At 33.5% G+C, this 22659-nt stretch overlaps 2 protein-coding genes across 2 annotated transcripts in view; one reads left to right on the top strand and one right to left on the bottom strand.

Moving 5' to 3' along the window:
- LOC142348447 (tetratricopeptide repeat protein 16-like) overlaps positions 1 to 22659 on the top strand; it is a 55953-nt gene that overhangs the window by 3290 nt on the left and 30004 nt on the right. The gene's annotated exons all lie outside the window — the stretch shown is intronic.
- Positions 12034 to 17860, bottom strand: LOC142348445 (uncharacterized). The gene is made up of 2 exons (XM_075399806.1): positions 17190 to 17860; positions 12034 to 12692 (listed from the first exon to the last, which is right to left on the bottom strand). The coding sequence occupies exons 1-2, from the start codon at positions 17469 to 17471 to the stop codon at positions 12450 to 12452; spliced, it is 525 nt and encodes a 174-aa protein (XP_075255921.1). The 5' UTR covers positions 17472 to 17860; the 3' UTR covers positions 12034 to 12449.

Raw genomic sequence — 22659 nt, 5'->3', positions numbered from 1 at the left:
ATTTTTTGAGTGTTGTTTGGGGATGTACTGTCGGCAAATTTAATCAAAGGGGACTAAATTATCTTATTTCGTGCTGTTTTTGATGAAAAAGTCTAAATTTTGAAATGTTTATCGAGATTTTTTGACCAAAAAAATTAAATCAAATCAATCAACAATGCTTGTTCGTCTTCAAAAATAAAATCAACGACACTATTCTTAAAAATCATAACAAATTTTAGCAAAATTGACGAAAATTTAGGCAAAAATTCCGGAAAATGGGAATAAAAACAACGTGAATTCACTCTTCTTTTCTCAGAAGTTTAAACCTCGATAACTCCCAGTAGAAAACGAAAATTAAAAAAATCTTTTTAATTTCATATTCTACGCTGGACGAGCTTTCTAATGATACCAGTCTCAACTCTCTACGATGAATATATCGAGCGGCGAAAATTCACGGAACAAAAAAAAACCAGTTGAGTATATAGTTCCTCCCCCCTCAAGAGGGTCGGAACAATTAAATTTAATTGCACATTTACCTTATTCGACTTTGCTAGACGTTCAAATGTTATGCCCTCAAACAGATTTCAGAAATTTCATTTGATACCGTAAATTATTGGGACTTGGCAATTGCGATGCCTCAGGGAGCATTTGGAGGCGTCGATTTATATTTCCGTTTCTATGATCTTCTCATTTTTTTTTCTCCTGACTTTTTTTCAAGAAATTCTACGAACTAAATCAAATCGAACAATATTGAAACATGTTTGCGGGAAGGAAGCACAAATAGTTATTGATGTCGATATCTGTCGCGGAGATTACCGAGCTTTAAAGGGGTCGTTTTGGCAAAATTTTAACAGATTTTTAACCATCAAATAACTGTGACAATAGCTGAGAAGACGACCGCAATCTTTTTGGACCGCATAATCATAGTATTTTATTTTGAAAAAGTATTTCTCAAATTCCAGTTCATTGTGCGTTATAAACCACGGAAAAACTTTTTGTTCTCCCTCCAATAATTAAGATATCGTCTCTTGAAAAATGTGACAACTAAAAATGTTTGTCTTTCAATGACCGATGTTCTGTTTGTCTCAGAGTACTGATTGCGGTTCCAGGAGATTTCGGCTGTAATGATCGGATAATATAAATCCTGGTGTATCAATATCAAGATCTACTTTATTTGGTTTGCAGGATTACCAGCAATTGAAACACATGAATGTTGTTTTTCACTACTTTGTGCAATTAGAGAATAATCTTGCTGCCATTACTGGCTGAATGGTTTGCTGAACCGTCGCTTTCGTTTGTACAATATGTTTTTAGACTCTGATGTGAATTACTATTAGATTGAAATCTGTTTTATTAGGTGATCTTGAGTTTATATTGAAACGAGGCGGCTCGGCAATGTGCGATGGCACATAAGGTTCCGACCCCGCCCATCCACAGTTTTGGCATAATTGTCTACCAAATGAGGAACAGATAGAAAAACCCAAAAATTATTTTTTGCGAATCCCAAAAAAGCCCAACTCTTTTTCAAAAAATTCTGTATGAACGATAAGATAGCCTCCAAAGCAAATAACTCAGTGGAGTAAAAATTGATGCATTAGATGGCTGTAATATGTCAATATTAAGAAAGCGAGTCAAGACGAACAGCAAAATCAAACAACAACAACAAACATTAATTACATCAAAAAATTTTTGTCCCTCTTAAAAACTAAATTTAATAACAAAGTCAACATAAACCTAAAACTAAACAAAAATAACTTATAAATCACCAGAAAACATATGCGACCAGTCCATAAAAAGGTTTGGTAACAGTTATACAAAAAAGAACAAAAACAGTAAAGTAAAAAAATTAACTTATTTTTTATGACACAGTTAACTTCAAAGTAATAAATACCATTAGGAATCAATTAATTTTACCACAAATTTACGATTACTACCGCTTCTATAGAAGGGCATTAGGACTTGTCCTTATTCATTTTTTAAAGCGGCTAAAAAGAACAACAAAAAACAAACAAAACTTCAATTGAAACTTGCCAGAAAACGCTGTCAAAACCGTCAAGCCAAATTTTGGCACTCAAAATATATTTGATTGCGCATTCTTGAAACAGCTATAATGTAGTACGTGGCCATTCATTAGTAAGACTAGGTAACAAGTAGACAAAAAAGCGAAGTGCTAAAGTATGTAATAATTTTAACTTTTTTTTTCGAAACAAAATTACATTCAATGCCATGAAAGGCATTAATTACGAAAAGAGCTATTTAAATAGGGTCGTTTATTCATGAAAAAGAAGCCCTCGAGACTTGTAATTATCCAGAATATTTCTTGCATCTACAAAAAGAACGTCAAATATGACAAAAATCAAATTAATTTACTTTTTTTTGTGAAAAACCGGTGTCGAAGCCAGCAAGGTCATAACAAATTCTTTTAAAAAAATTTTGGGAAACCAATCCCTTTTATTCCCTTGACACCCATAATGTCATATTTGACCTGTAATTAACTAACGAGATTAGGTATCAAAAAGAAACATAAAAAGAACAAAAACAGTAAAGTAAAAAAATTAACCTATTTTTTTTGAAACAGTTAACTTCAAAGTAATAAATACCATTAGGAATCAATTAATATTACCACAAATTTACGATTACCACCGCTTCTATTGAAGGGCATTAGGACCTGTCCTTATTCATTTTTTAAAGCGGCTAAAAAGAACAACAAAGAACAAACAAAATTTCAATTGAAACTTGCCAGAAAACGCTGTCAAAACCGTCAAGCCAAATTTTGGCACTCAAAATATATTTGATTGCGCATTCTTGAAACAGCTATAATGTAGTACGTGGCCATTCATTAGTAAGACTAGGCAACAAGTAGACAAAAAAGCGAAGTGCTAAAGTATGTAATACTTTTAACTTTTTTTTTCGAAACAAAATTACATTCAATGCCATGAAAGGCATTAATTACGAAAAGAGCTATTTAAATAGGGTCGTTTATTCATGAAAAAGAAGCCCTCGAGACCTGTAATTATCCAGAATATTTCTTGCATCTACTAAAAGAACGTCAAATATGACAAAAATCAAATTAATTTACTTTTTTTTGTGAAAAACCGGTGTCGAAGCCAGCAAGGTCATAACAAATTCTTTTAAAAAAATTTTGGGAAACCAATCCCTTTTATTCCCTTGACACCCATAATGTCATATTTGACCTGTAATTAAGTAACGAGATTAGGTAACAAAAAGAAACATAAAAAGAACAAAATTGCTAAGTTAAAAAGTTTTTTTTTCAATTTTGAAAAAAGATTGTTTTCAAAGTCATGAAAGCCATCAGCTATCTACTAATATCAGAACATCGGTTCTTCTTTTTTTCCATGAAAAACCAATGAAAGCTATCACTATACAGGAAATTTCATACGACCGAAACGACAAAGTATAAATGACAGTCGAAGATAAAATTAAAAAATTCAATTGATTTCTTCAAGAAAGAGGCGTCGAGGCCGTTAAAACGATGATGTATATCTTTCAGGATTTTAATATGTTCAATTGTGTCTTATTCTGAATGCTAATAAGGTAACTTGAGAACTGTCAATAATGTGATATTGTGACAAAATTAGAAAACGCGAATAGCTGGCAAATATCAAAACAAACAAAAATCTGAAATCTTGTAGTATCAAAGCCAGAAAACAATAACTTCAGCTTAAAACTGCAACCGAGAATAAATGTTAAATCAGTAGAAAGAAGAAGCAGTCTTTCTTTGCTGACACTAAGCTGGACAACGAACAAATTAAGAAAAATATAGAGGAAAAGTTCATTAAGCCATTATTTATTGAAAAGTCAATTATTTTTAAATAAAGAAACGACCATAAACTTTCAATTAAAAAACTAAATGCATTAGCTTGGAGCTGCTAAGCAAGCGAATTGGTTGGACCTATCACTCCTGAGCTTTGATTTGATATGTTCTGTTCTTTATTATTAAAAAAAGTCTTTTTTTTTTTAAAAAAAAAGACCGACTGACTACAACCCGATTTTTTTTGGATTGTAACAGTCTAAGAATGGCCCAAAACTAGCCCTGCTAATACTTATTGTCCGTTAGGAACAATTTTTTTTTCGAATGTTGTAGATATAGATAATTTGTTAGTTGAAAACTCAAAATAAATTCTGCATTTTTGATAATCAATGAGTAAAGTTAGCAAAAAATGGCAAAGTTTTAACTACAGTGCACTCTCAGCGGACTCTGAAGTAGAAATAGCCCCCCTCTGAGTCTACAAAGATTGTAAGAGTGTTGTTTGGGGGTGTACTGTCGGCAAATTTAATCAAAGTGGACTAAAGTAGCTTATTTCGTGCTGTTTTTGATGAAAAAGGATAAATTTTGAAATGTTTATCCAGACTTTTTGACCAAAAAAATTAAATCAAAACAACCAACAATGCTTTTTCGTCTTCAAAAATAAAATCAACGACACTATTCTTAAAAATCATAACAAATTTTAGCAAAATTGACGAAAATTTAGGCAAAAATTCCGGAAAATGGGAATAAAAACAACGTGAATTCACTCTTCTTTTCTCAGAAGTTTAAACCTCGATAACTCCCAGTAGAAAACGAAAATTAAAAAAATCTTTTTAATTTCATATTCTACGCTGGACGAGCTTTCTAATGATACCAGTCTCAACTCTCTACGATGAATATATCGAGCGGCGAAAATTCACGGAACAAAAAAAAAACCCATTTGAGTATATAGTTCCCCCCCCCCTCAAGAGGGTCGGAACAATTAACTGAGGAAACAATTGATTAAGCAATGCCTAGTCACGTTTCGAACGAAGTGTATATATCCTTTTCATGACTTTGAAAACGTACCCAAACTTGCAAGCATTTGCCTTGATTATCCAAAAGACTGAGGAAAGAAAAACAGTTTTACTTTTTCTTACAGGACAACTATTGGAGAATCGGACACAGATCAGTGTCATTACTAATTGATTTTTCAATATAATCCAACTATATTTTGATGGTTTAAAAAAGTTTCAAAGTAAATATTTTTCAAATGTAGGCATCCGTTTATTTAACCAACAGTCGAGTACACGTATTTTCCATGGAAAATTTTGAAAAATTCTGAACATTATTTTTAAAAGCTAGATAATTATATAGATCAATTTATAACCCTTGTACTTGAGCCAATTTCTTATTTTGGTAAAATTTTGTTCAGAGCTGGCTCATTTTTAATGAAGCCCTTTTCAGTAAAAATTGCTATAAATTTAAATTGTTGGTATGATTCGCTCTTTTTGCAGAGCTATTATGAACACGAACCTCGGGCCATTTTTAATAGTTTTAGTTTTTACAGAAAGAATTCTAAATGGCCATTGATATTGCTCGCCACTCTTGTCGAATGAAGTCCCCCGTCAAAAATTCAACAGTGTCAATAGTCTTGTTTCTTTCCCGCTTATAGTATTGAAACAAAATCCATTTGCTTAGTAAAACTATATCAGTCCAATGGGTGCCTTTCATCTGTTTGTTGCCTGTATAGAAATAGCACTTTCATCGTAAACATATAATTATAACTACAATGCCAAAAATTATGTTGTCTTGTTGAACTTATGTAATTCACGTGCATGAAGGACTCCTACAATACTATTATCTTCCACAATTTTTATCAGGTTAACTTCTCTGTGTAGAATTCTTAACAGTTGGCCATCAACATTGTAAAAGCTTTCAGAATGCTTTCTGTTACTTTCTATTCTTTGTTAGTTGTTGGGCATGTTTCAAAGTTAGAACTGTTTTGAAAATTGTTTGTTAAAACAGCTGCTTTCATAAATTTAAGATCAAAAATCATCATTTTTAAAACAAAATCATTCAATTTAAAATGTTTCGTTTTTTGTAAGATTTTCCCTAAAAATCATAGCAACTCAGTTTTTATTTTTAAGAACTTCTAATGGAATTTATCCTGCGACCGTCCCAGTTGTTAAAGAGCTCTCAAGGAACCAGTTTTAGTTTTGTATTTTTCAGATTGAAAGAAGCCAAGAAATTTCTTCAGAAGGGCGATATAGATGATGCACTTACTAAGCTAATAAAGTTGATTATGATACAGCCATCGACAAGACCGATTCAGCAAAAGGAGTCAGAAATGACTGCGCACGAACTGGCTGAACCTTACCAGGTAAAATTTTGTCAATGCTAGATTCAAATTTCTGCTGGTGAATGTTTAGCTGGGCAACTTCATGTCATGCAATGTTCGAGAGGGTCTTTTCAATATTCGGGTCTTTTCAATTATAGTCGATATGCATATGCCGTAATCTTATCCCCCCCCCCCCCCCCTTATACCCTAAATACACCCCATGATGGGGCCTTAATTGTGTGTGTGTGTATGTGTGTGTGTGTGTGTGTGTGTGTGTGTGTGTGTGTGTGTGTGTGTGTGTGTGGGGGGGGGGGGTGGTAGGGGTATAACTCTGTGGGAGTGGGCGGGGAGGGGGGGGGGGTGGGTGGGCTATAATGTGGAAAGGCTAGTATATCAATTTTTTTACTGATTCATGCTTAAAAGAGTTAGAAAAAATTTTCCCTATTGTTTCTGTGAGCTCTATGTTCAGATGAGAGCTGAAATCTATCTGGACATGTGTGACTTTGAGTCTGCAGTGCTCAACTACAAGAAAGTGTGTCACTTGTTGCCAGACGAGCCAGAGCACTTTGAGAGACTGGCATTCATCTACTTCTTCTATGGACAAGTGCTCTTTGACCAGGTATGACCAAGTAATCAATCCCTTTTTATGCTCCTTTACCAGCCGGTAGGCTAATTGGAATTGCACAAAGGCGCCTTTTATAGGTTTTTTTTGTAAATGGAGGCTGTTTTGTAGCGGATGTTATTTTGGAAAGAAAACCAATTGAAATAATTAAATTAAAGAAATCTTAGTTTGGTGCAATTGATGTTGATTAAAATGTTCATAAACTGAACGGTTAGTTCTTGATAACATACCCAAATTAACATAATTTTTGATCTCGTCTCTTTTTGGTACCTTAATAAAGCTTTCGTATAACTGCTCATTGGGTGAGATCAAAGTTCACAAATCCCTTATATCTCATTGGATTGAATTAAAGAATCTTTTCCGTCTATGCCCTGCCCCCCCCCCGGTACGATCTGCCTCTGTCGTCTCCAGTTACAGAGCACGTGTTATTACGTGGTAAATCATTATGTAAAAATATTGCAAGTGCGTCTGGGGTCTGGGGGTGCAAATAATATGCAACCACTAAGCTTGGGGGGGGGGGGGGGGAGCACAATCGGAAAAAATCCGAATTAAAAGTTCACAAGGTTTCTCCTCCGCTCATTGGGATGCAAGTGATCATTGATCATAACAAGCATTGCTTAACTACTCTCTTGTCGGGCAACAAAATAGTACATACGAGTTGTAATATTTATTTTATATCATGGATGTTAACCATGGATGATAACTTTTTTCGATGATGGATGTTAACCAGGGTCAGTTTCCTGAGGCTCTCGAATGTTTCTCACGAGCAGCCGAGATGCGTCCAGACACTGTTGGATACCACACTAGAAGCATTGCTTGTCTGGCTTCACTTCAGAGACACGGGGAGTGTCTTGCACTTGTAAATAGGAGAATTGAGGCCGAGAGTGACAACCCGGACCTCTTTGTGATGCGTGCCAGATTGCATCAGTTGTTTGGAAATGTTAGTAAATTTTGTTGATTTTTATATTCATTTTTTGTACATCATTTCAAGATGGCCGACAGACGATACTGTACAACATAAAAAGCCAGTCGTCCAAAAATTGGGAACTTGACTTTGGTCGTAACTGTTGTTAACACCAATAAGCCTCGGCTAAAATAGACTGAACAATTTAACTTCGTCTGAATTTATCTGACTATAAATGTGCTCTCTCTCTCTCGAAGCTAGTGAATAGTTTATAATAAAGCATCTATAGAATATATCGCTGACAAAGTTTCTAATTAAAAAATTGTGGTTTCTGCGAAATCGCAGCGGAACAGCATTAGGCCACCGCAGCCTGTTCTCAGCCGCCCTTTTGCTTATTGTTCCCCACATTTCACTCTGTATATTTTCATGAGCAGCATTGCTCTTGTTTTGGTGACTTTGGCCACTTTTTTTGCGTCTGAAGCTTTCACGTGGTACCATCATTGCAGCCAACATTGGTCAGGCTATGGTGGACCTGAAGCTATGGTTACGTAAGAGCTTATCCTCACACAGACAGCTTCACGGAGGCAGGGGATTGAACTCGCAATTATTGGCGTATGAATCACACACCTTACCTTTCGACTATCAGGCCACGGAATTTTGGTTGTTGTGGAAGCAAGGGGTACTGTAAATAGTAAATTGAAGTCTCGGTTCAGACTGTAGGCTCTTAATTGTTAATTTGCAAATTGCTATTTTCCTTTCTGCGCTGGCTCTCGACGGAGGGCTGTCGACAACGGGTATGTGAAGTTGACGGGTATGTGAAGTTGACGCGCGTGTTATTGTTTGCAAACAGTTATCAAAATTAAGTTATCAGTTTGCGTTATCAAAATTAAATTTTTCAGATGTTCTCTGATCTTTTTTGCACAAATATGTACTTTTGGACCTAAGAGATCCCTCAGATTAGTCATAATAATTTTCCAGAACCGGTAGGTGATTAGACGGATTGCAAATGGCGTCAACAGGTAGCAAAACACTCCAAAACTCTCTCGTGTGATATCACCTTATTTTTTCTCTTTTGATTCCAAAATTAAGTGATTCTTGTGACTCCCAACATTTTATTAAGTGACTCCCAACAAGTGATTAAGTGACTCCCAACAAGTGACTCTTGTGAATCCCCACATTTTTCGTGTGAGTCATGCGTCATTTCACACAACAATTTTCCTCGTGTGATGAATAATCACACGATTTTTCGGGTATAATGATTCTCAATATTATTATTATTATTATTATTATTATTATAATTATTATTATTATTATTATTATTATTATTATTATTAATATTATTTTTTTTATTATTATTATTATTATTTTTACTTTTATTATTATTATTATTATTATTATTATTATTATTATTATTATTATAATTATAATTATAATTATTATTATTATTAAAATTGTTTTTTATTATTATTATTTTTATTATTATTAATATTGTTATTACTTTTATTATTATTATTATTATTATTATTATTATTATTTTTATTATTATTATTATTATTATTATTATTATTGTTATTATTATTATTATTATTATTATTATTATTATTATTATTATTATTATTATTATTATTATTATTATTGTTATTATTATTATTATTATTATTATTATTATTATTATTATTATTATTATTATTATTATTATTATTATTATTATTATTATTATTACTAGTATTATTAAATTGACTTGGTACCCGCGATACGGGAATCACTTTGTTAATTAGTTTCAAGAACAGTACCAATTTACAGGATACTGACAGTACTTAAAATTCACAGCCTTTAATTTTAAAAGAGAGTTCAACTGCTTCCGAAATAAGACTGTTGGAAATGTCCAGTCAAAAGATGAGACGTCATTTCGCTGGTGAGAACATTTGCATATTTTATAACTCTCAAATAAAAACTCTTCCAATTTGACTGATTTTGTGCAATTAAAATTTGCCCTCAAAAATTGTTTTGCTGCTGAACGGTTACCGCGCGGTTCCTTGAAAACTTTTCAAAAATCATCAAACTTGAGGGCACTAGTTGTAAATTTTGTTCAGCATAAGAAGATCATTTCGAACCAAAAAAAAAATTTATTGGCAACAAATTGTGGTAAATAAAGGTCTCACAGTAGCCACTATTGGTAAAAAGTTTCTTATTCAAAGCCCACTTGAGCGCTCGTCTTTGCATCTTTTCTATTTTTCTGCAATTTGGCCAATTCGATAACCAGACATTTACGCGTAAAGGGGAACTGATAAAAAGTTTCTCTTCAAGAAGAAAAGCTTTTGTGCCTTCATCAGCCGCTGACTGATATGACTATCCCATTTCAACTTATTAGTAAAAAATTATATCAAGATCATTCACCGAAGATTTGCATGTCATTTCTGTATCGACTGCATACAAATGGACATTACACTGGTCAGTTTTTTTTCACATCAAAACATATAGCTTCAAACTTAGCCATGTGGAATTCCAACCTGTTTTCTTTTGACCATTTGATAGCTTTGTTTTCATCATTTCGTAGCCAAAATAAATCCATTTGACTTCCAAGTTAATTTTGTGTCATCGGCAAACAGATATGTGCTGTTCTCCATTGGAGATGGAAGGTTGTTTATGTACACAGCGAACATAAATACCGCGGTCACTGTGGACCACCACTCGTAACAATTAACTCTGATGAATACTCATCTTTTATAAATACGCACTGCGTTCTATTTGATAAATAATCTGCAAAAAAAATGAGAAACTGGCTATCAAATCCAAAACGTGCAAGCTTCGACAAAATTGCATTGCGATTTTTTGTATCGAACGCTTTTGCAATATCGAGATAAATGCTTAATGCAGCCTCTATAGCATTCAAATAACAACAATTTTTTCCACAGTATTCAAGCATTTGAGTGATTGTAGAATGCTTGGGCCTAAAACCATGCTGGTGTTTGTCTAAATTCTTCAATAAACGATCTCTAAATTTTCTGTACAATAACTTCTCGAACGAAAATTAAAGAGAGCGCGCACAATATCTACACTGTTCTGTAATTCTTTATGTCTTCTCGATTCTTTTTTATGCAGAGGTTATTTACTGCTTTTTTCCAGCTCTTTGGAAACTTTTACTCATCTATAATTTCGTTATATATCTCAGTAACAACTGGGACAATGGCAGCTGAAAAATTTTTCAACAAAATTGGCTGCATTTTATCGTATGACTCAGAGCCCGATTGACAACTTCGAATAATCGACTTTACTTCTTTTTTGGTCAAATACATGTCTTCTAGACAAATTGTGTGGTCTAGCAAGTGGCAGTGAAAGAGGGCTGGTGTCTTCTTTGAAAACAGATGCGAAGTGTTGATTGAATGCATTGGCAATTTCCAATTAACCAGAAATACTGTTTCCACCAAAGTTCACCTAAGAAGGCAGATTAGGAACACGATGAAAACGCGTGATGTTTTAAAAAAAAGTTCTGTCAATTTTAAACCTGCAAAGGAATTTAGAAATACTGTTTTATCTAGTTCAAGTGAATCAGCTAGATTCTTTTCAAGCCTTTCAATTATGTTATTTTCTTTTTGACGTCCCTTGACTCTATTTTGAATATTCTCGGCCTGAATAGAATGAGATGAAAAGTAACAAAGATCTTCCCTCCGTCTGAAAACAGGCTTTGTGAAATTTGAAAATTTTGACAGATATTCAGAAACCTGCGGAAAACGTGAACTTAAATGTCTTGTCAATCCACGCTCGTTTATAAACCTGACCTTAATGCATGGTTGTATATAAGAAGGACAAACTTATGTAGTATATTTACTCGTCAAATGAACTTTCGCTACGTAATGACGTCGATTAACGTACTGTTAAATTGGGGTTAAACCATTTTCTCGCCCCACTTCTTTTTGCTCATTTTCTATATATGCAATATGTATTTAAATAAGGAATAAGGTTCTTACATCTTGTAATTATGTCGTTGTTTTTAAATCTGCATGTAAATTTAAATTTATATTTAGCATTTATTACACTTACGGAGAGACGCTTATGAAGATTAAAAAGTATTGGGAATAAATTTCAGATTTTGAGCCATAAGGTTTGAGCCATTAAGGTTTGAGCAATAATGAAATAAAACAATTATGTTTTCTAGACAGACTCAGAAAAGATTTACTGTGTTTTTAGAGGGACTTGAGAAAATTAAATTTTGTTCTTATTACAATTCTTGACCCATCTTGGTTAAATAATCAAAATGTTCTCTGATCTTGCTTGCTATGAAATGACGACAACCGTTTCTGCGTTTTAGCTGCGTCTTTTTTTTGTACCCTATTTAATTTCTTATGGAGCTTAATTGCTGAATTTACTTTAAGTTCAATTAGTTATTGCGGCCTAATTTTTTCATATACTCGAAAACTTTTAATTCGGTTTTTTTTTCTGCAGGCTGTTCGGGTATTCAAAATAAAAGATGCAAAAATAAGTCTATATTGATATGCATCACACAATTTTGAAGAAAATTAACAGAAGCGTAGCACCAGAGTGAGGGTTCAATTGTACACTGATTAAGCGGGGTCAGAGGAAATTTTAATACATCAATGCGACAGGGCAAAATTGCATGAGAGCTTCAAATAAACTCGGAAATATTACCAAGATTAAGAAGGAATAAAAGATATTAATGTGGATTTTGATACTGCGTTCTGAAGAAAAATTTGACAAAGCTTAATTTAAGAGGACATTCAGTTGATTATATTCGTGAAGATTTGGAAATCTGCGATTCTCCAAACTGTTCGATAGTTTTGCTGAGTAGCAAATCGGTGATTTTCACAGTCGCTATAACTTGAAATCATTCACAAGCTTACTCTTCGTCTTCGGGCTCTGGTTCGGGCTCTGGTTCAGGTTCTGGTTCTGGTTCAGGTTCTGGCTCCGGTTCAGGCTCTCTTTCTGGTTCTGGTTCAGGTTCTGGTTCGGGTTCGGGCTCAGGTTCCGGTTCTTGCTCTTCAGCTTCTCCGAGTTGCTCAATTTCCTCCGGTTCTGCTTCAGGCTCCGGTTGGGATTCGTCTTGTGTTTGTTCCGTTGTTTCCTCAGTTACTGTCTGTACCTTGGAACATTAAATAAAATCACATACCTTTTTGAACTACCCGAGTGGAAAGATTTGTTTCCAGATTCTTGCACTTTTTTCATAAACATATTTAGTTATCAGCAAGATAACCATGAGTTTTATAACCAAGTAATTTGATAGTGACAAGATCTTGCAATAATAAATTTGCCTCGTAAGGCCTGATACAACTACCCTTTCTAAAAAAAGCTGCTCAACATAAAAGTAAGAGATAGAAAACTTTCAAACATTCACATACTGTTCAACAAACCACTAAAAGAATAAAATTAGAGGGTTGATGAAACACCGCCAAAAATGAGGCTCTGAGATAAGATACACGTAAAACTCAAATAAGAACAAACATTAATTACCCTTGTAACTCGATGTCTATGTTTAGAAAAAAACACAATAACAAAATTAAAATAACATCAAATAACAACTAAACTACACCAGTTGATCTGTACAATAACAAAAGAACTATGAGACCTGTCCTCAATGAGGCTCCTGACAAATTGAAAAAAACCTGCAGAAAGGAAATGTTCAAAATTAAGTTTCCATTTTTGAAAACTTTTTTTCTAAGTGACTAAAACCATTAGGTATCAACAGAAATCGTTATAAAGGTTCATTTAAACCTCTTGATGCATAATTAGGGAATCAATTAATAAATGATAAATTAACACTCTTAAGGAAGCAATTTAGACCATCATTATCTAGACTATGTCATGGGACTACGAAAAAGATCGACAAAAACAGGCAAAAATGCTTTAATAAATCAAATAATTTATCAAGAAAGCGGTGTCACAGCCCTTAAAGTGATTATCTATTATCTGAGAATAATAAATGGGTTCAATAGAGTACCTTTTTAACAACATAGTGATTTCCACATTAAACTCTTCTGACCTCAAAAAAAATGCAGTTGTCCAATTTTGCATTTTTTGCGTAGTATCAAAGCCAAGAAATCATCATTTTAAAACACAACAATTAAGATTTTGTCCGCTAAAGAGAGGATATAGCCTGTAGTTTTAGAGACTAAGCTACCTTTTGACAAATAAAATTTAGAAATTGTCAAAGCTTAAAATTCTATAGATTAGTTTTAAAACAAGCAATTTCAAATCTATAAAAAACATAGATTTTCTACCCCAAGCAAAAAACTCATAAGTCTTCACGAGTCCAATTGTGCTCAGTTTTTGTAATACTCGGTTAGAACACGCAAAATAAACTAGACAGGGCAAAACTCAAAACTTAACAAAATATTTTAAGAAACAGCAGTATTGAAGCCTATGAGATTTTGAGAACCATTAATAACTGAATTATTGTTTTTCACTTGGGTTTCAGTTGATTATCAATGAGTTCCTTCTGTAAACAATTTATTTGAAATAGACAGTAAAACATGAAAAATAGACCAGTTGAGAAAACTGTTAAGAATTCTTTTGAAAAACAAATTGTCTAAGCCAAAAAGTCATTGGTCAAATAATATAACCAACAATAAATTTGTGTCAGCAAAAAGTTGATGAGTTATATCTTAATGAGACTAACTTAAGGGAGGTTGAAGTCAAGAACAGAAAGGGCGACGATTCAATTTTCGGTTTTTGAACTTATTTCATCTTAAAATCATTAAAACCATCAGCTATTATTTCAAAATATTAAACAAACTCTTTCAAATATACAAATGAAGTGTTTGGGATCTTTCTTAATCTATCATATTTTGAGCGACTATGAAAAGAACAACACACACACTCAAATACACACACAGAGTTAAAAATGAACATTTTTTACAACGTTTTACAACGTTTTACAACGTTTCTTCAAGAAACTCGTAGTACAAAAGCCAAGAAACCATTTGTTAAAAAAATATTATAGAAAATAATTTGTTCGCGTGGAAGAAAGAGTGAGCTGCCTTTACTGAGAACCAGCTGCAGGTAGACAGAAGCGGGATATAAAAGATGCTCAGCTCAAAATTCATTGATATTTTTTTCAAACAGATGCAAACGAAGTCATAGGAGCTCTGAGATATCAACTGCAAACACGGATATGCTTTGTATTAGCCAATTATAGAGCCTAGTAGAAATTTTTGATTTGTCTGACTAAGCAATAGGGCTGCAAAAAGAAAAAAAATTGCAGGCAAAACACAAGAGTTCGCTCTAAACTTTCTTAATAAACAAAACTGACAAAGCCTTAAAGGATGAGCTCGTTCTCGAAAACTAATATGTAATGTTCAATGGAAATAAATTTCATTTAAGTGGGACTTAAGTTAACTGAACATTGAATTGAAATACTTTTCCGTCAGTAATTAACATAATCAGAAAATTTCATCAGAAAAGACATTGTGCCCCAATACAATCGTAACAATATTTGATTATCAGAGTCCACAAAAAACAACAAAACATAAAAAATAGACCCGCTTAGAAAACCATTAAAATTTCTAATGAAAATAAATGTCTAAAACTCTTATCAAAACGAATTGTCTAAGCTAAAAAGACTTTAGTCAAATGATATAACCAACAAAAAACGTTTGTTTCAGCAAAAGGTTGATGACACCAATTGATAATGAGACTAAGTTAAATGAGATTAAAATCAAGAACAGAAAGGGTGCCGATTCAAATATCATTTTGTTTTTGAAAATATTTCTTTATAAAATCATTAAGACCATTAGTTATATTTTCAAAATGTTAAACTAGTTCATTCATATATCCAAATGAAGTTTTCGGGATCTTTCTGAATTTATCATATTTCTAGTGACTTCAAAAAGAGCAACACGCCCACACATGCAGTTAAAAACGAATACTTGCAAGAAATTTTGTGAGAGAAATGTTTCTGAGCCGTTAAAATTATAAAGTATGCCTCGTAAACATCAAAAATATTCAAATGTGCAATCTTTGGGCCTGAATGGGACCTGAAGTTTTTGTGATGATTTGCCAAGCAAAAAAAGGTGGACCTCAAAAATGGTCATACAACGTTTTCTTAAGAGTACAGATGCCAAGAAACTATTTGTTAGAATGAAACTATTATAAAAACAGACCAAAGATTGAGCTGCCTTTAATGAGAATCAGCTGCAAGTAGACAGAAGTGGGTTATAAAAGGTGCTCAGCTCACACTTCACAAATATTTTTTCACTCAGATGCATACAAAGTCATAGGAGGAGTTAGATATTAACTGAAAACACGGTTTGGCTTTGTATTAGCCAATTAAGGAGACCAGCTGAAATTTTTGATTAGTCAGACTAAGCAATAAAGCTGAAAAGAGAACAAAGATTGCAGGCAAAACACAAGAGTTCAATTTAAAATTTTTAAAAAAGTACTGTCGAAGCCTTAAAAAACATGAGCTCGTTCTCGAAAGCTATTATGTAATGTTCAATGGAAATCAATTTCATTTAAGCGGGACTTACGTTATTTGAACATTGATTTGAAATCATTTTTGGTCAGTAAATAACATAAATAGACAAAAATTGCAAAAATATGTTAAAAGGACATTGTGCCCCAAAAGAGTCGGAAAAATTTTTGATTATCAGAGTTCACAAAATTGAGAAAATTAGACCTGAATTAGCTGCGTGACGAACCAAAAGCCTAATTGTTCAACATATTTGCAAAATAGGCAATTTTGACAACTGAAACTTTTTAATATACCAAAAATAAATCGTGCATTTTGCATAAAAATCGAGTTATATTAGCAAAAAAAGTAGAAAAATTTTATTTCACGGAGCCGAAACGAAAAAAGCCCTCTTATTGAGTTTTAAACTATTGTGCTAGCTGTTCTCTGGACTCTACTTCTGGCAAACTAAAACAAGTGGGCTAAAAAGTTGTGTTTCGCACCATTTTTGATGAGAAAATTTAATTTTCAAAAAATTGAGTTTAATTTAAGCTAAAAAAAGCTCAGATGAAACCATTCATCAGCCTTCTTCTATCTTAAGTGTTAAAACCACTAACACTTTTTTGTACAATTTTAAAATATTTGAGCAAAATAAACAAAAATTTTTGGCTAAATTACGGAATTTGTGAATAGAAACAACGGATATCATCTGTCTACTATTCACAAAACTTTAAACTTGGATAAATCCCCGTAGAATAGGAAATTCAAGAATTTTTTAAATCATATTTTCTAAGCTGGACGGGCTTTTTAATGATACCACTCACAACTCTCTACGATGAGTATATCGACCGGCGAAAATTGACTGAACAAAAACCCATTTGAGTATATGGTCTCCCTCCCACTAAAGTGGGGTGGGAACAATAACACGCGATGGAGTAATAAAAAAAATTAAGACAACGATTGTAAAGTTATTCCCTGTAACTACACGAGGTCATTTATGATTATAATGAGCTTTTTTAAAAAATAAATTAAGCACATGATAATATAACTAGCTAAAATGCGGCGGAAACCATGTCAAATAATTCTCTATGAAAGGGTGAACATGGTCGAATATTTATGGATAAATCAAAATAGTTTTTGAGAGAATGTGGTAAATGCAATCCAGCTATTAATAAGTTAAACAAGTTTTCTCACTTGTTCAGTAGTCTCTTGATTTTCCTCAACTTGTTCGACGGCAACTTCCGTTTCGACTTCATTCCCTTCGGCTGTTTGCACATGAGTTACATGGTGATGATGGTGATGATGGTGCACGTGATGGTTGTATTCGCTGTCCGAGTGGCCGAAATCTATGCTGATGCTCAAACTACCACCTGATCCTTTACGCTTTTTGTCTTTTTTGTGAGATTTCTCAGATTTGGCAACTATTTTAACTTCACTCTCGGCATCAACTTTATTCGAAGACCCGCAACAGGACATTTTTGTAAAATGGCAAGAGAGCAATTTTGTTTTAAAAATTTTGAACAAAACGATCAATTTTGTCGGTCTAATTATAAACAGTAAATAAAAGTAAGGTTTTCAATTGCGTGGTAGTCTCAGTTTAGTGGTTCCAGGCAGGAAAAGTTTTAATTTCAATGAAGGCTTTTAATGAAAGAAGAAAAGCTGACTACTTCAGAGCTTCTAATGAACTTTGCAGCGATTCTCCAATTCTAGAATAGCTAGCTATAGCTGTCTTTCAAATAGGCCACTACGCCTTTTAAGTAATCTTAAGGGGTTTTATTTCTGGCTTAAGAGCGATGAAAAATGTAAAATTTTAGTGCGCACGCGATCAAAAATAATTTATTTTTGTATTTGGATTGTGCGTTTTTGAGTATATGCATTTATTTTGGATATGGTGTTATGACGAATATTGCATAAATTATGAGTGCATAATTTGTTCGCATGCACCTGCGTAACAGCGTTTGGTGCATTTGAAAATAGGAAACGGCAGTGATAAAAGAAAATTTTAATCAAGAGGTTTATGACAGTTCCAAAGCTGGAATCTTTTCCCTTTTCAATAAATTCGTCGCCAATGAAGTTACCAAAAATGAATAGACGGCGTAAAATTTGCATGAAGAATTATATAAATCTTTATAGTAAATTTCGGCATTATGAGGTTCATACATGTATTATTTACCTAGCAATAGCAACTAATCGAATAAATACTTTTTTTCTGAAAAAGATTATTTGATTATTGTATTTTTTTTGACAAAAAGAGAACTCAACCAAGGTGTTATATACAGAGAAACATTCCCGAGGAGGGAAAATGGCCTTATGTTTTGAATGCCTACGTAAACTATAATTTTTTTTGCAAAATGTAGATAAAAAAGAAAAGAAGAGTTGCCAAAAAAGAAAAACGTTGTAAATATGTACTATGTACTTGATTTTCAAACAATTTGCCTATCGTAGAGATTAAACCCCGGAATTGTAATTTTTCTCTTCGGAATAAATTTTTTCTCTGACTCGTATTATTCTACCCAATTACTACAAAAAAATAAGCTTAGATCCTATTACCTCTTTAGCAGAAATTCTGATACCAAGCAAGCCCTTCCTCTGCTCTTATTCCCCGGGTTGAAGTTTCTTTGATTTAATACGAGGATCATATATGATTTCATACTGTCCAGACTTGATTTCTTAGTGTAAGATCCTTTTATGAAACCAAAAAAATCATATATGATCATTGTATGATTACCAAAAAGCATACATCTGTTTTTTATAAATCTTTTACAATTTATATTTCTTTTTTCGTATTTATTCAGTAAGGCATCACATATATGATTCCCCTTCATCCCTTTGTGATCCGCAAAAGACTCTAACGTACAATTTCATTTGCAAAGTTAGGTTCTAAATAAAAGAGTAAGTTCAAATAGATAACTTAAGTTTTGATATTCTCTGAAGCCAGTTTATACCTATAGATGCTCATTTATTAAAAAAATTTCATGTAACTTCAAATTTGTATTCTGAATATGTTTATGGCGCAAATTTATTCTTTTAGCGTACATAAAGAATCAAATATGGATTGCAAATGCAATATAATAATTTAATATGTCCTCTGACTACATTATACGAGATTTTGAAAATTATACAGTTTTTAGGCTTTGAAAATTTTGGTTTGATCCTTGTATGATTTCTAGGAGATCATATATGATCCTTGTATGGCTACCAAGAATTCATACGAATCATTTATGAACTAGTATGGTTACTAAGAATCATATAAAACCTAGTAGGAAATAAAATAAAGTTGTATGATGGGTGACCCGGGTCGATGACTCCAAATGCAATTAACCGCGTGAAGGACTCAATTAGGATCTACATTGAAAAAATATAAATCCAAAACTATGGGCTTAATGGCTCTATGGTAGGAAGTTACGTATGTCACTTCAACAAAGACATTATAGGAGATCAACTGAAACACCTAAAAATGCTAAGAGTCAGGACGAAATAAAGCTCTTTGTTATTCTTTTCCACTCTTTCCATTCCATCATCGACCATCTGAATAGAAACAGAATAATGAAGAAACCATCAGGTTCTTTGATTTACTGTAGAACATGAATGTCTACACAGTTCTTACGTTATTCCACATGGATTTGATCAAGTCCATTAAAATTTTTGGGTTCCGAAAACCCTAATACAGATTAAAGGAGAATTGTATTTGTATAGCTTAAAAATTGCATTCATGTCGAATGGGTTTTGATATTTTAAATCTGTCTCGTAATAAATACCTATCTTTGAATATAAAAACTCTGATGTTTCAATCAAGGTACGTACCTTGATTGAAACAGTTTATGTTCGACGGTAGTACGAACGACTGATCGGAGGCCGTTCTCATTTATGCCTCTTTGGTCATATCAAATTTCGTGCTCACATAAGGCGCCAGAAACAGTTTTAGTGCTTGAAACTCAACTTGTGTCTATTTCGGTACAAAACTGTGAATACTTGACTGAATTTCGAGTTCCGTTTTCTTATGAGCGTTTTAAAGTGGTTCGCACTCTTTAATACAACAGAAGAAAATTATTTAAAAGGACGTTTGATTTCCATAGAGAATGGATTTTTAATACTACGGTACTTCAAAACGTTAATGGTTGCCTCCGTGAGTTTACTTTTTGCGTTGTTTAGAGTACCCTGTGTTACTATGACGTCAGAGACGCCTTAGAGCTGGATCCAGACCTGGAACAGGCCAAAGAGTTGAGAGAAACATTGTTCCAGAAAGCTATACAACTCAAAGTAAGCACTGACTCACTCTGGATTCAATTTTACTCATTTTGACAGCTTGCATGGTTTGCCTAAAGCAATATGGTGAGATAGCTGAATTTTTGAAGAGCTGAAAGTAAATGGCAACTGATCGATTTTTCATTTGTTTTTGAGATGGAGAAAATTGGTCACTTCAGGCTGGTCAGTTTTGTGACCATTTTCCATCGAAAGCATTATTCCTGTTGTATCCTAACTAATCAATTATCTGGCAATTATCGAAAATTGCACTTCTGGTAATTTTCAACAGTTTTCGGTTTCAACAGTCCCCTTCTTTTGGGCATGACCGAAGCGCTTCTAAAAACCTCGTCATACTAGTTTTGGTTCAACCGAATTAATTCCAGAAAAAAGGTCGAATATTCTTATTTAATCATTGAATAATCATCCTGGTGCTTTTCGTTTCAGAATCAAGCGATAGTGCTGATGTTAGAGAACAAGTTGCCGGAGGCGCAGAGTAAGATGAGCCAGGCAATTGACAATGACCCCACAGTGGCTGAACTGCATGTGCTAAGAGGCGCAGTATACAGACGACTGGCCAAATTCAACAACGCTGTCGACGATTTCCTTTTAGGGAAGTGTTATTCATAATATCTAAGTCACAAGTGCTTTACTGTTTAAACAAATCATTTTCATCATCTTGAATGTTTTTACAAGGGAACCATCCAAACAGCATAACGCACTGGGGGGGGGGGGGGCACAAACGGAAAGAATCCGGTCATCCTATATGCGTAGCTGTGTTCTGTGTATAAGTCCACTTGCGAACTCTTCTTAAATCAACCTGTATGTTATTTTCTTTTGATAAATTGACTTGCGGTATTTTCATAATTCAACCTTTGATTTTTTCTTAATTACAACTTTGCTATCAATCCAATAATTCTTACAGCTCTGGACAAAACGGACCACAACGAGTCGTCGCCAGTGTACCAGAACTCAATGCGACAACTGATTCTGAGTTACAATGACTTTGCAATCGAGTGTTACCACAAGAGGTACTTTGAGGAGTCTGTGTCACTGCTGAACAAAGCCATCAGAGCTGAGAAGGGAGAGAAGGGACTCTACATCAACAGAGGAGGTCGGTTCAGATCAAAGGAAGCATTTAATACCTTACCCGATTCTAATATCAAGTCAAATTCATTACTCAACAGGTCCTATTGCAAGTCCAATATACTCACTGATTCCGAACTATAATTATGTAAATTTTACTCCTGTCAGTCTAAATCGAAGTCTTGGTCAAATTTGATTTGGACTTGGGAATCAATTGCAAGTGTTGCTCAAGTCTTTGACAAAACTCGTCAGACTTGTAAGACTTGCATTTAGGCATGCCCAGTACTGGAAAACAGAAACGACTTGAATTTATGCTTGTCCGCTACTGATATAGGCTTTGGATCATGGTCTCAGTATTTTTTCGTTTAACTTGTATAACATTTCTAGATATGCTCAAAATATAGAAAAATGCTTGCATGAGTTTTTGACGAATAAAGTCTTATTGCTTTGCTAGAAAAATAGTGTTGTCATTGCCAGTTGACTTGGTGATTTTTGCCACTTTGAACCTTAGATAAAAGTTTTGGGAATTTTTTCAAAAAATAATTAATTAATATTGTGAACCAAAGACTTCGTGGCATCTGAATGAAATCTAATTTATTTGTAGCAGAATGTGCTAAGTCACATTTTAGTTTGAAATAGTCCTCAAAAATTCGCTTTTCTGATGCTGGAGAAAAATTTGACACCATAAGCTTTGATAATACTGACAAAATCCTTCACTAAGGTTTGCGTAAGCTACCATGTATCCTCGAGTAGATAGTACTGATGCACAATTTTAATTTCCAGGCATCAAAGAAAACTGTAACTAATTTTTTTTATCGCTTACAACTTCAGTATTGAAGCATCAACGTAGAAGTGTGCAAATGCAAGCATATAATGTCGCTGGTAATGAAGGGAACTTGCTGAAAATTGATGTTGAAAGTCGAGCCAATTGTAGTCTGCAACTGAAAAAAAATTGATGCCGAGTTTGATATAGCAGCTAAAATCAAAATTCATCACTCAAATAAGAACAAAAGAAAATAAGTTTTTTTTCGACTCTTTAACTGAGGCACCACTTGAAAGTAGAACATTTAGTTTTTGACGTTCAACTATTTTTTTTCGAAATTGTTCTTCATCAAAGCAAGCGGTAGATTCTACTGAATCATAAAATCTCTAAGTTTTTAAACTCCCAATTATTGCGCCGGACGAATGTTTGATAGAAGCTACAACATCAAAATGAAAGGGCACTGTCGTGCAAAATCAAGGACAAATTCAATTAATCTAACTGTGCTATAGTTTTAGTGTTTAATTTACAGTTTCAGCTAGACATTTGATACTGCAACTAGTTCTAGTAAACATA

The sequence above is a fragment of the Convolutriloba macropyga genome, chromosome 10 (assembly GCF_964194025.1).
Source record: "Convolutriloba macropyga chromosome 10, txConMacr16.3, whole genome shotgun sequence".
NCBI lineage: Eukaryota > Metazoa > Xenacoelomorpha > Acoela > Convolutidae > Convolutriloba > Convolutriloba macropyga.
The sequence above is the reverse complement of the archived record's forward strand: the minus strand, read 5'-3'. Positions and strand labels throughout refer to the sequence as shown.

Coding starts and splice junctions, on each gene's coding strand:
- LOC142348445 (XM_075399806.1), bottom strand. CDS start 17,471: ATGTCCTGTTGCGGGTCTTCGAATAAAGTTGATGCCGAGAGTGAAGTT. Junction 12,693..17,189: donor ATCAAGAGACTACTGAACAA/GTGAGAAAACTT, acceptor TAATGTTCCAAG/GTACAGACAGTAACTGAGGA.